This window comes from Xenopus tropicalis, chromosome 3, assembly GCF_000004195.4.
Source record: "Xenopus tropicalis strain Nigerian chromosome 3, UCB_Xtro_10.0, whole genome shotgun sequence".
NCBI classification, from domain to species: domain Eukaryota; kingdom Metazoa; phylum Chordata; class Amphibia; order Anura; family Pipidae; genus Xenopus; species Xenopus tropicalis.
The window spans coordinates 126507410-126522670 of NC_030679.2; the positions used below are offsets into that span (position 1 = coordinate 126507410).

General features: G+C 40.8%; 1 protein-coding gene across 2 annotated transcripts; it reads right to left on the bottom strand.

The window, feature by feature from the left end:
• Positions 1–3850: 3850 nt before the first annotated feature.
• On the bottom strand, positions 3851–13623 carry ykt6 (YKT6 v-SNARE homolog). Of its 2 annotated transcripts, none has more exons than XM_012958755.3 (8): positions 13507–13623; positions 13082–13190; positions 10161–10243; positions 8840–8940; positions 8005–8109; positions 7227–7292; positions 6206–6307; positions 3851–5024 (listed from the first exon to the last, which is right to left on the bottom strand). In XM_012958755.3, the coding sequence occupies exons 2-8, from the start codon at positions 13183–13185 to the stop codon at positions 4989–4991; spliced, it is 597 nt and encodes a 198-aa protein (XP_012814209.1). In that variant the 5' UTR covers positions 13186–13190; positions 13507–13623; the 3' UTR covers positions 3851–4988.
• Positions 13624–15261: the final 1638 nt, after the last annotated feature.

Sequence of the window (15261 nt, forward strand, 5' to 3'; positions counted from 1 at the left end):
TCTCACCATTCCTGTTCCCTACAGAACATGTTCTGATTTGCTCTGATGTCTCAGCTGACTCATACTGCAGTCTGAATAATAGCTACGAGATATGGGCTAAGCCTCCTTACTTGCCTTAGGGTGAGAACATGAACGCAGCACAAGTTTCCATCTAGATCTTCTATAGATCTGAACAAATGCAATTATTATTATTAATAATAATAATAATTCAGAAGGTGAACAGGGATTCTTAGCCTAAGGGTTGAAACCCAAAATTGGGTCACACTGCTGTTTAGGATGGGTCACCATGATCTTTTATGATGTGAAATCTCTTTCTAAATGAAAATTGGCTCTAAATTACATTTTGTGTCACAATTTATCCTTGCATTTCCATTCTATGCATCACAGCAAAGCAGTTTTAGCCTGCTAATACCAAGCATTCAGTTTAACAGCTAATTGATGCAAAGTTACATTAATTTTCTAACTTTGGTATTGAGATATTTGTAGTTTTATATTGCTAATCTCACTTTTAGCTCAGCAGCCCCTAGCAATTTAAGAGTTAAAGGTTGCTAAGTTAATTACTTTAGCAACCAGGGAGTAATTTGAATGAGGGACTGGAATATGAATTGGAGAGGGTCTGAATAGAAAGATAAGTAATAAAATGTAACTGTAACAATAAAATTGTAGCCTCACAGAGTAATAGTTTTTTGGCTGCCAGGGTCAGTGACCCCCATTTGAAAGCGGTCAAGGCAAATAACATAAAAACTATAATAAATAAAAAATAAAGACCAATTGAAAAGTTATTAAGTATCTATAGCATACTAAAACGTAACCTTAACGTAAAGGACCCCTTTAATCTAGAAAATAGAAGAACAAATACAGGTAAGAGCCCTACCAAACAAAAGGTCGGGTTAATAGTATAACCAGTTCCAACTTTTTTCCCAATCCATGAAGGAAAAATATACCCCCCTTTTTGATATGACATCATTCAGTTTGTTTTATATAAAAAGGTGTTTTTATTATTCAAACAACAGGTTTTGGGCAGAGATTCCCAGGGATCCACCTTTAGCCGTGGCCAATGAGCAGGTTGCAGGTAAGAAGATAAGCTAACTAATGACCATAAGATCATTGAAATAATTTTGCGCAGTTAGTAATTTCTAAAATCCAAGGGCATTTCCAGGGACGACAAATTCTACAGACAAAGGGGTAAAATGCTATAAAATTAGGGACAGTTGACTATGTGAACAGACACAAATATACAGATGAATAAAGGGCTCTTTTGGAGGCAATTTAAACACTACAGATATTGTCCATTTAATGCATAACATTGTAAGTCAAAAGGATGTCTAGCCTGCTACCCTTCAGATCTTCAATTCCCAGTATCCTGCTGACACTTGAAATCTCTCCCATCCCTGGTATATGAAGTTCCAGTTAAAGAATACCAGTAAACCAGACCCAGCACACATGCTGGCTTTTATACAGCATGGATATCAGCTCCCCCTGGTGGTAACTATCTCCCTGTGGTCCCCAGTCTCAGTCACAGCAGGCTCTTTAACCTTTGGTCAGCTTACTTTGGCCTGCCACCCACATCCCTATAACAGATTGCTCTTATACACTGCACTTATCAAGGCCTGCTGGGTTTCTTCCAGAAAAGGTGGCAACCCTTGCTGTACCATTATCTGCAAGCCTTGACTCCACTAACTTGGGTTGCATTGCACTACAGCTTGAACAAAGAAGAGTGGAAGGAACCCAAAGGACCCTGCAGCACTCTATCCCTTGTACCCTTTCTTACTAGGCACACCACGTATTGTCAGCTAAACCTGGGGTCAGGAACCCGCTCACCCAAAATCCTGGTAGTAGCGGCCCAAAACTGCTTGCAGCACAGAAATCACTAAGAAAATGGGAAATTAATCTAATTTGTAAAAATGCTCACAGGACTCCTGAACTACGTCTAACTTGGGATTTGCAAATACACAATGACCAGCCCCCTATTGTAACCGATAATGTTGTTTTAGTAACATACTCTGTCCTTCAAACAGGTTCCCCTTCTGTAGTTGCAGGCTCTGCTTCCCTAATTGTGACAACTCAATGCAGGGAGTGAAAGAAAATTGCTGAACGCTACTGTCTCTTTGCTGATGCAGGACTGTGCGACATGTTTGAAGCCCTGAGGGGGGTAACTATGGTGACCACAGGGGAAAACGTCCAACAGTTTCTCTAGCAGAGGGTACACAAACTTTGTTCCATTCAGCGTCTCAATAGACGATCATAATCACAGGATACGTGTTAATCCTCCTAACCAGTGCCATGGATTACACTTCCCATGTAAGCTAGAGAAGCACTTGCCAATGATACATATCCACTACAGCAACAGGGAAGAGTTATATTAAAGTATGGGGTCAGGGTGCCAACTTTTAACCCTAGCTTTAGTAAAGGATCTGAGAGTGCCAAGCAAACTGATGCCTGCAATACAAAGTTATAAGGGCTTATGATGTCACAGCTACCCAATTATAAGCCATTTTGGCAGCTTTTTACAAAGTCTGGCATCTTTATATTTCATACCAGATATCTTACAACTGGCACTAGTATTGGGGGGGGGGGGGTGATGGTGTAGAGGGTGAATACAGGCGGGAAGTGACGGCATGTATAGAGGAAATGATGTCATGCACAGCATGCATGTGACATCACTTCCACAACCCGAGGGATGCAATTAGGGCGGGTGTCTAGGGTTGCATCAGACCTAAATACAGCCCTGTGTCTCTTATCCAGTATTAGTGATATCCAGAAAGCTCTAAATTATGGGAAGGCCATCTCCCATAGTCTCCAAAATTATATATATATTGTTTTACCCCATGGTTTAATGTCATGTACTGGCTATCAGCTCTTCTTGGTTCAGCCATCTTTCATCTAAACAGCGTTGCAGGTGCCCATTATTTTTAGAGGCTGAAGGGCAGTACTACTGCACCGGAAATGATTGACCCCCTTGACAGTTGCCTCAAAGTGCTCCTGCAGTATATGTCTGGAAATGAGAGCCACCTCAATTCCATGTGCCAAATGCTTGCACTAGGCTATGCAATTCCCATAGCAGTCGAAGTCCTGAGGACGGGGCGTAGCTGTGCCTTCTGGTGCCGCTCTCACTCCATGCAGAGAGCCACAACCCAGGGGGTGCAAAGGCTAGTAAATAGGGGCACGCCCCTGCACCTGCTTCCCCAGAGTTATAAATGAACCCAATGATCTTTTCCACAACTTATGCAGAGTTTTTAAGTGTATAGACTAAACAAACATTATTCTGTAATTACTGGTCCTTTAAACTGTTCAGTCCTACTGCCCCTTTTAAATACTTCTGTGTTATTGCTTCAAGACACTGTAACCACAATCCTATTGGGAAGCAAGCAGGTTTATGCTAGCCTGTTATTAAAGGAAAACTATACCCCTAAACAATGTAGGTCTCTGTAAAAAATATATTGCATAAACAAGCTCATATGTAAAATCCAGCTTCATCTAAATAAACCATTTTCATACAAATATACTTTTTTTTAGTAATATGTGCCATTGGGTACTCCAAAATAGAGAATTGCCACTTCCTGGGATCATAAAATTCACAGTGCACACAAACAAGCTAAGGCACACATATACATGCTAGGCCATGCTTCCACACTTCCTGTCAGGTGATCTCTGAGGGAGCACACAGCCAATCACTAAATGGGGGATCAAGGGAACTGATTTTAAAGGGCAATATTTACTGATATATATATATTGCAGTTTGACAAGATTAAGTTTGACACTTAACATAATATAAACTGTTGGTTAAGTATTCATTCTGGGGTACAGTTTTCTCTCTCTCTCTTTCTTGCACACACACACCACACCAACATTTGATACAGAAATGTCCAGCCAATCTTTATTAAAATACAGTTTTGAAAGTGGGTCATGAAAACCATCAATGGAGAGGGGGACAAAAAGAAAATCAGTAAAACAAACGAACAATTAGTTACAATAATAACTTATCTATACAGTTTGTATGCCGCCCCCCCAAGTGGGCATTGAACATTCACTCTTCTGGAGTGGCCTGAAATGTCAGCTGGTGGCATTGGTCAACCATTCAGGAACTGGAGTATAAAAGGGTTAATGCACGTCCCAAGGTGAATGAGGTTCTTACAGTCACGGCATTGCTTCAGCCGAGAAGCACCATTACAAAAACAAAGAGCAGTGAGCCCTGTACTTTTATTGGGTAATACACTTAATAGCATAGGGAGATTCCTCTGGTTAACAAGTGGTTAAAAAAACAACTAGAAAATCATGTAGAATCTCCTGTAGGTAGGAGAGTGTTAAAAGACAAGAAAGCAGGGTTAATCTGTTACCGTATCTGCAGCAAGATGAGGACTCTGGGATTGAAATATATTTTCTCGAACCCCCCCCCCCCCCTCAATATATAAAATGTTCCCTGCCCCATGTTTATGGGTTTAAAGCTGGACACACACTGAGGGATTTTCATACAAAGAACAAGGACATCTCCCAGAGCACAGAATTACGCAGCATAATTACACACCATAGGATGATTATAAATTAAGACTTTGTTTGTTTCTGTGCTACCTGCATCAGATCCAGAGCCTGGGGCAAGGCTGCTTATATATGGGAATACTCGCCATTAACATTCAACGTCACACACGTTTACTCTGTGCATAGAGAAAGCCAGTATTGTTAGAGATAAAGGAATGGTTACACTGTTCAGATCATGCCTCCAGGTACGGAGGTATGCCAACTTGTGTATGGGATGGGGGGGGGAATCAGGGGAGGGGGGTCTTGTAATATAAATCTGACACACATCACAGACAACATAAAAAAACAAAAAAACTGTCCCTCGTTAACACTTGAAGGGGGCGGGGACTTATCCAGGGCAGCAGCGTTTATATTCACCACCCCTTACAGAAAAGGGGGACAGGACACTGCCCCTGATATTATAGTGTTTGTTCATTGTCTGGTGTCCATTTGGTCTGCCGTCTGATCTTCCATCACATGATGCCGCAGCACGAGTTCTGCTTCCGTGCCTAGGGACAAGCAATAAATAAACCAATTAGTACCATATTAACTGGAAAACAGACATAACCAACCTCAATCCGGTGTATAACTAGCTTCCCTGCAAACAGTGACTCCAAAACAGGAAGTACTAAAGTGAAAGTGGTTTCATTTTCTCTTTAATTAGTGCAAAAACAACAGCTATAGATATTTCTTAATTAAGATTTCCCAGATTTCACACCATTTTCTTTTGGTTCCCATGAAAACCATAGAATGTGGCTTCTACTGTATGTTGAGCTCATGTTAAATAATATAGTAGAGTGCCCCTGCAGATGGCCATAATGGAGGGACACAAAGTTCATTCTCAGGTGATCAACCATTATATCTCATATATGTTTGCACTTGGGTTTCCATTTATCTTGTGGTTTTTTTTTTAAATTATAGGATTTCCTATTCTACTTGTCTCCAGTATAGAATTAAACACGTGTCATGGTTGCTAGGGACAAATTTGGCTGAAACAGGCTTTTGTTGTACTGATTTAAAATGTAAAAATGCTGCTTCACAATCAGCCTTAATTTTGATGCCTGGATGTCATCAAATACTAAAACTCATAAACAAATTAACTTTATTTAGTATTTGATGACATCTAGGCATCAAGGATAGTGAAGCCAAGCCAAATAAAAGGTTACACATCAGCGCTTCTCTCCTTAAACATTATCCGCTATAATACACGATAACTCTGACTCTTAGGGGCTGATTTACTAACCCACGAATCCGACCCGAATTGGAAAAGTTCCGACTTGAAAACGAATATTTTGCGACTTTTTCGTATGTTTTGCGATTTTTTCGGATTCTGTACGAATTTTTCGGATCCAATACGATTTTTGCGTAAAAACGCGAGTTTTTCGTATCCATTACGAAAGTTGCGTAAAAAGTTGCGCATTTTGCGTAGCGTTAAAACTTACGCGAAAAGTTGCGCATTTTTCGCGTAAGTTTTAACGCTACGCAAAATGCGCAACTTTTTACGCAACTTTCGTAATGGATAGGAAAACTCGCGTTTTTACGCAAAAATCGTAAAGAATCCGAAAAAATCGCAAAACATACGAAAAAATCGCAAAGTACCGATCATTACGAAAAAAACGCAATCGGACTCCATTCGACCCGTTCGTGGGTAAGTAAATCAGCCCCTAAGGCTCCAAGACCCAGCACTTACAGTTTTGTAGAAAGCCTTTGACTGTGTCCCCAGGACCTCAGATTTACTGACCAGGTCATCCAGTTTCTCTCCACGTTGTAATAATGATTCCATGGTGTTGTGCTGGGGAAACAGTTGTATAATCATCAGACACACAGAATCATTGGAACTGTGCAACATGTAGCTTGCCACTTCAATACAGACTGTGGCAGTGTTAAAGGAAGATGTTAATGCTGTTTGGCTAGGATGGGTTATATAACCTATGGCTCTTGCATGAAGCAAACAGCAAGTATGAAGAGGGTGCAGTGAACAGCATTGCTATTGCAGCACTGGGGTCCTTGGTTACCAACTTTAACCAGCAAAGTATCAACAAGTATTTTGTACATTCTCTCCGTTTCTGCATGGGTTTCCCCCACACCCCAAAAACATACAGAAAAGTGAACTGAAAAAACGGACCCCAGTAAGTGTGTGTAAATGCGATAGGGACCTTAGACTGTAAGTGCCACTAGGGCAGAGACTAAAGGACAATATCTACTAAACAATATTAAAAAACATTATTTTAATAAAATAAAAAAATGAATATTATATATATATATAGGTGGGAAGAGCTTTTGGGCCAGATCATAAATAAATGATTAAAATAAGTGGTATGCCAATGTAATAGTTTCTGTGTTGTTACTACTAATACTACCACAAAGTAATTCTATAAGTTGATCTAGGGTGACATGCAGGTTACTCCTTTATGCACCCCAGGTCAACTATGCATCTGAAAATCTTTGTTTTATAAGCCCAGGTACAGCATAAACCATAAAACCAAACCAGCAGCATCCCAATGTAACCTTGTCAGATCCCATCAGATTAGGGTAAGGAGCCAAGGGTTATTAGGGTATAAGCCAAAAAAGCCCTGCAGCTGTGCAGAACAAACTTGTGCCTGTTCTCACACCACAGCTGTATACATGTATCTATGAATGCTGTTGGTGGCTCCTTTTAGTTTTTGGTTTAGGTTAGGTGTCACTTAATTTAAATCCAATTATAATCTTACCAGGATAATTTTGGTCTCATCCAGCTCAGCCTGTACTTTACTCATTGGATCTGCATCTCGAGGGTTCTGAAACAGACATCAACAAGTTTAGGACTGTAATTGTATTCATTGGGCAATTCATTGTATTTCCTATAGAGGTGTATAACAGTACAAGGAAGATGTTTTCATCAAAGTAAGAAATCACAAATAACAAATACAGGAAATTAGTATTTAAAATGGGCCATCTCCTATTAAATCTAGTAATTAATATTATTGTGGCCCACTTTTTTATTTAATAGGCAGACAACCTGATGTACCATATATTAATGGGGCAGATCACAGCTGGACAACCTTAATGCATCATAACTTTCTTGCAGTTTGACTACAGTTCACAACATTGCTAGAGTCCTATTCATACATGTGTATTATCTACCTATGCCAAACACTGTAATTATTGGACTGGCTTAAAAAAGCACAATAAACACTGTATTAGCCCTTACTAAGTGACATGCATCATTAGTCTGTGGCTGACTGCTCTGCTTGGGTCCTCTAGTGACCCGATTGTCAGCCCAAGGGACAGATATGCAACAGCCTCATTGGGGCACGAATATCGGGAAACGATCTGCTCATTGCAAAACTATCTTTGTGTATTTGACCTGCATAAGCAATAGATCATAAATATTTCTGGCACCATGGGTATATCACCAACTTTTGCTATGGGGATGACAACGTTTTAATAAAGCCACCAATTGACTTTATTTTGCAAATGAATAAGTGATGATTTGTGGAAGATCAGTACCTGATACTTGCTAAGGTAAGAGTCCAAAGCGTTGTACTGGATGGTGGCAGGGGAGCCTGATGGCCAGTCTATCCTGTCCACTTGAGTGGAGAACTCTTCAAGTACCTGCAGAAGCAACAATAAAAATACTAAACCAACTTTCACATTATAACCCTTGCACGGAAAGACTCACACTTAACAACTCTGACACCAGCAAATGCACTAAAAGCCTCAACCCCCACACAGAGAGGGGAAAAGGGATGTGTAGTGCATGTGAAAAAGAATTCCAGATATCCCAGCAACACCTGTGGGGGAAATTCACAGCCATAGACAATATTATACCAATGCCACTCATAGCTACAACTTCAACATCTGCTTTCATACGTGTACAACAAACAAACCTATGAGCTAAATGGCTGTTTCGGGTTACTAGAGTATAGGGGCCGCTATGTTTATTAGGTTACTATAGTATAGTAAAACCTGTGTTTATAAAGTAACCTTTGAACCATAAGCCTATGTAGTGGCCCATAGAAAGTCATATAAATGGCCAGTTACAGAGGAATTCTAAAAAGTTACACTCAAGGGGGCTCTGCAAACGTAAAAAAAAAAAAAATTGTTGGAATAATAGCCCTAATGCCATAGCATTATCCAGGTTAGAACAGAAACATGCAAAGGGCTCATGTACTAATCCCTGACTAATCTGCAGTAGAGCAGTAACTGGTTTCTATATGAACCCAAAAGTGCCAGTCCCACAGATGAGGAAGAAAACTAAATGACCTATCAAGGCTAATACGGGAACTGAACTCAAAACTCCCCTGAATCAAAATGTCAGAGACTTTACTGCTGAGTTCCTTACTTTTTCAAGAAGGGTGAAGCAGACTCTTGGAGGGTACTCATTATCAGCAATCACCACCCCAGCTAGGGAGTCGTTTCGTACATACACATGGCACAGGTATTCTGTAGAGAAGAACCAAGGGTAAGTACATTAGGCACTGGCAATCTTCCGAGCCTTTTCCCATAAATTCCTTTTAAAATTATCAATGGTGTTTAACACAAGACTTCTCATATTCAGTCGCTTGAGGACAGTATGAAGTCTGCAAAAAGCCCTGTTTTAACTACAGGGGGATTGACCAAGATGCAATTTTTAGTCAGTGGGGAAGCAAACCAAACATCACTTTGCTTTTAATAGTGTAAACGAAGCGCCCAGATCAGTACTGATTCTTTGTTGCTATCAGTTACTACAATGGTGAATAATAGCACCTATGTTAGAATATTTCCTTCACGGTCATTGGATCCCGCTGAATCTCCTGACCACATGAAAAGATGTGTAGGAATGCTAAGCATGCTTCATTCATGACTGATCTTTAACCCTCTCTAAAGAAAGTACAAGGATAAAAAGGGAAAGTTTGATTGTTGTGTTATGTAATTATTTTTGTATCACAAATGAAAATTCACAAAAATACTGGTGCAGAAATACAAAAAAAACTGTCTTCCTTGTAACTCCATACAGTTATGACTAACAGAATTTATGCTGTGATATCATAGTTATTGATTACTATAGAAATCAGAATCTGTTTATGGAGAGTGAGTCTGACTATTTGGATCCAGCTAGTCTGCAGCTTGAATGAGTCAGAGAAATATAGTTTCAACTCTAATATATGACAAAATGACAGTGATAAAGGCAATGATGAAGCGGAGGTCATAATGCTGACCCAGTGGATAGAGAATTGCTCATTATATAACTGATGAGCATAGCTAACCTATTATCAGACAGAGTATATACAGTTATGAGATCCCTTATCCGGAAACCAGTTATTCAGAAAGTTCCAAATTACGGATACTCCAATAGACTCCATTATAAGCAAATAATTCTAATTTTAAAAAAATATTTTTTCTTTTTCCCTGTAATAATAAAACAGTTCCTTGTACTTGATCCCAACTAAGATATAATTAATCCTTATTGGAGGCAAAACAAGCCTATTGGGTTTGTTCAATATTTGAATGATTTTTAGCAGACTTAAGTTACAGAGATCCAAATTATGGAAAGACCCCTTATCCGGAAAAACCCAGGTCCTTGAGCATTCTGGATAACAGGTCCCAAACCTGTACTGTGTATTGTGCTTCCAGAGCAGCTAACCTCTGATGTGCATATGGCATTTATAATATGCACAACTGACCTTGCTCCTTCACAGAGGACCGGCTCCCTTTATCTGATCGTTCCACTATCAGCTGGCTGGTAAATGCCATAAACTCCTGGATGCTGTGGAAAGAAAATGGCAGATACATTAGATAGCTTCAAGAAAGTTTGTGGAATTCATTACAAGTTAAGTATATATTGGTACAAAACAGAACCGGGGAATAGCACGGCTAGAGGCAGAAAGGAATGCTCTCTCTTTATTTGCAGTCAGTTGGAATCAGCTCTGGAAGGTTTCATTCTCCATCCTCTGAATCAATAAGAGATCTATTTGCTCGACCATGGCTACCATATGAAAGGCAGTCTAATAAAGAGATAGACACCTTGTGACATTATAAGTTCTGACTCTCTATAAGTGAATTACATATTGCATTAGCTCTGGTTACTAAGCCCAGCCAACCATATTTTCATCCCTGAATGTTTTTATATGAATTGGAGCCCCCTATTGGTTGCTCAGCTGAGTACATATTTAAGCTCATCTATTGACTTTAATTTATAGGAACAGTAACACCAAAAATTAAAGTGTTTTAAGTTAATTAAAATATCATTTAGCATTGCCCTGCACTGGAAAACATTTTGTGTTTGCCTCATTACTTTAGGTTAAATAAATAAGCTGCTGTGTAGCCACGGGTAGATATTTAAGCTGGAAAAAAAAGGCACAGGTTACACAGAAGATGGCAGACAAGCTCTGTAGAATACAGTGGTGTTTTACAGAGCTTATCCGTTATCTGCTAAGTAACCTATGCCACTTAGCCCTATTATAATTGGAATGGCAGCCTCCATGACTACACAGCAGCTTTGTTTATACAAACTGTAGTAGTGTTTCTGAAACAAACACACAACTTTTACCACTGCAGGGCAACAGTACATTATAATAACTTTGACGCATTTGTTGGAATAGATGTATGAATAGATGCATGGCTTAATGAGGCAATATGTACTGTGGAGCAAGAAACACACAGGTATGTCTTACTAGCAGGCCCCCTTTTTTCAGAAGTGCTGCCCCCACATTGCGCTCCCAGCTCTGCCCAATGCTGCTTGTATCTAAGGTAATTTCAGGTGGGTTTTATATATTTTCCATTTCAGGGGGTAAACATTAACTTGGATGCATACTTTGGGGAGTGCGAGATTGTGGTTGACTAGGTGATGAGGACCAAAGTAGGGTGGCATACGAGCTGACATATATGAACCCATAGCAACTAGCCAAGATCCAGCTGCAACAAGACTGAAAAAAGAAACATTCTGGCTAGTTGCTATAGGTTACTACCACATTTTATACAACTTTGTGAATAGCCTGCCCTCTCAAATAAAGAGTCTCTAAGACTGTAAGCAAACATTCTTGGTATAATCAGTATACCCTCTAATTTCTTGCAGGCAGTGTGGGCCAAGAAAGTCCAACATGCACCTAAAAAACAAAGGAACTCATGTATAAACACTGGGCAAATGTTACAGCTAGCTGAAGGTAGAACAATAAAAAGCAAACTTTTGATTGGTTCCCATGGGCTAATGCCCAGGTGCAAACCTGCCAAGTGTTCATAAATGACCCCCAGAGTTCACAGTCCAGGCAAGGGCTGAATTATATGTATGCATGCTCCCCATCTGATGTAGGAATGTCAAGGCACCTGAATAGGAACCACTACATATATATGATGTTGTGAGCGTAGGGTGGGTACCCAGCTTGGTAACCACTGCATATATATTATACTGTGAGCATAGGGGGCACCCAGCTTGGTAACCACTGCATATATATTATACTGTGAGCATAGGGTGGGCACCCAGCTTGGTAACCACTGCATATATATTATACTGTAAGCATAGGGTGGGCACCCAGCTTGGTAACCACTGCATATATATTATACTGTGAGCATAGGGGGCACCCAGCTTGGTAACCACTGCATATATATTATACTGTGAGCATAGGGGGCACCCAGCATGGTAACCACTGCATATATATTATACTGTGAGCATAGGGTGGCACCCAGCTTGGTAACCATTGCATATATATTATACTGTGAGCATAGGGTGGGCACCCAGCTTGGTAACCACTGCATATATATTATACTGTGAGCATAGGGTGGCACCCAGCTTGGTAACCACTGCATACATATTATACTGTGAGCATAGGGGGCACCCAGCTTGGTAACCACTGCATATATATTATACTGTGAGCATAGGGTGGCACCCAGCTTGGTAACCACTGCATATATATTATACTGTGAGCATAGGGGGCACCCAGCTTGGTAACCATTGCATATATATTATACTGTGAGCATAGGGGGGCACCCAGCTTGGTAACCATTGCATATATATTATACTGTGAGCATAGGGTGGGCACCCAGCTTGGTAACCACTGCATATATATTATACTGTGAGCATAGGGTGGCACCCAGCTTGGTAACCACTGCATATATATTATACTGTGAGCATAGGGGGCACCCAGCTTGGTAACCACTGCATATATATTATACTGTGAGCATAGGGGGCACCCAGCATGGTAACCACTGCATATATATTATACTGTGAGCATAGGGTGGGCACTCAGCTTGGTAACCACTGCATATATATTATACTGTGAGCATAGGGTGGCACCCAGCTTGGTAACCACTGCATATATATTATACTGTGAGCATAGGGTGGGCACCCAGCTTGGTAACCACTGCATATATATTATACTGTGAGCATAGGGTGGGCACCCAGCTTGGTAACCACTGCATATATATTATACTGTGAGCATAGGGTGGGCACCCAGCTTGGTAACCACTGCATATATTATACTGTGAGCATAGGGGGCACCCAGCATGGTAACCACTGCATATATATTATACTGTGAGCATAGGGGGCACCCAGCTTGGTAACCACTGCATATATATTATACTGTGAGCATAGGGTGGGCACCCATCATACCTGGATCTCTGGAAGAAGCTGAAGGAGGAGACATCATAGGCACTTTTCAGAAGACTGACCTTGTTATCTCCCTTATATAGAACACTGAGACTGTAAAGCTTCATGGTGGCTGCAAGAGAGAGAGGGGAGGATTGGGGTAAATGGTTCCATATAACAAGGACAGATGAGCACACACATCAGTGCTAGGCAGGGCAGCCATGAGCGGGGGACAGCAGTCCTGGGCCCGATGGGTTGTGGGTCTCTAGGTGGGCCGGCTGTGCTGCACTTACTTGGCTCACAGGGCCCCCCTGCTGTCAGTGAGATGTAGACTTCGGGAGGGGTGTTGGATGCTGAAGTGCCTGCGTGTCGTCTCCCCTACACAGCCTTAATAATAGCACCAAGTCCCGCTTTTCCCAACAGCCCAACAGTCCCGGGTCGCTACTTACAGGTCCCGCAAAACTGTTAACTGCAGCCTCCAACCCTCCTCCAGTCTTACAGGAAATCCCAACGCCACAAGTCTCATCACCACTACACGTAAGCGCAGTGACGCAACACGTTGCCGCCCGATGGGCGTGGCGAGCCGGCGTAACTCAGTGTTACATAGTCGGAAGCTGCTGGTTAATCGTGGCGGCTTCTCTCAAAATCGCATGTTGTTGTGCTTGCGCTTTCTGTTTCTCTGAGTGAACACTTATCTTTGTTGTTGGTTTCTCGTTATGCCATTCGCCATTTCAGTCCCAATAAAAGTCATTTATGTTTTATGCTAAAGGTTCGCAAGAAAAAAGGCTTCCATGGTTACCAACTGCCCCTGCAGCCATTGGAGTTTATTTTCCCAATTTCAGCCTGCGTCTGGATCTCCTCCATATTTATAACTTTGGAAAATGCACAGAACTTTTGGCATGTCTGAAGTTGATTGGTAATTTTACTGGCATGTCTGGGGTTAATATGCCCTTTATCAATTTAATGTAGTCATACTGGCATGTTTGAAGTTAATATGTCCTTTATTCTTTTTATTTAGTGATTATACTGGCACATCTGGGCCATGTAAAGTGGGTGTGGCACGTGGGGCGTGGTCACAAAGCAGGCGTGGCCAAATTTTTTTTTTGCCACACTACCTGAGTCACATATTTTTGTCCCTCTTTCTCTTAATAAAATGTTGGGAGGTATGTTGTTATATACCCTGTAAGATAAGAAAGAAACTGTTACTGTATATACAGTGCCCCCCCCCACACTTTAAATGTAAAATCAATAAAGAAAGATCATTTAAAAAGATCTATAATAAGTATATATTTGTAGCAGAGGGTATTGTACCATAGGAAGGACAAATATGGAGGTTTCCTACAAAGTGGTACAGCTGCTCTATACCCTGTGGGAACCATTTGGGAGACATTATCAGTGGTTTTCTTTTCCCTTTCATGGTCATGGGACTTTTTCTGCCGTTTGGCTTTGATTAATGAGCCTTCCTGTAGCGGAGAGGTCCCAGTACCAAAGCCACAGAATAGAAACTTCTTACAAAAAAGTACTTTGTTACCCACATGCATAGCGAATACATACTGCATGGCTGCATGGAAACCAGTGTGGGCTGCACTCGGATATAGGAGGCCTCATTTATCAAGCCAAATATCCCATGGCCAAGATATGAGCAGATGTACTAAATAGGTATCCTGTATTTAAAGGGAAAAACTTGCTGGGCTGGGCCCAGCAGGGACAGAGCATGTTCTCCTTGTATCCCTTTTAAAGGGGCTGTTCACTGAGTTAACATTTAGTATGATGTAGAGAGTAATATTCAGAGACAATTTCCAATTGGTCTTCATTTTTTCATTATTTGTAGTTTTAAATAACTTCAATAATTGTTCAGCAGCTCTCCAGTTTGGTGTTAGAACAGCTATTGGGTTACTAAGGTCCAAATTACCTTAGCAACCAGGGAGGGGCTTGAATGAGAGACTGATATATGACTAGGAGAGGGACTGAATAGAAATAAAAAGTTATCAAAAGTAACAATAACACTGTAGCTTCACAGAGGAAAGCTTTTGGCTGCCGCGGTCACCGACCCCCATTTGAAAGCTGCAAGAAGTAATTCAAATTGAAAATAATTCAAAATTTATATGAAGTCCAAATGAAAAGTTGCTTAGAACTGGTCAATCTATAAAACATACTAAAAGCTAAATTGAGCCACCCCTTTAAAGGGCAATGCATCCCAAAGC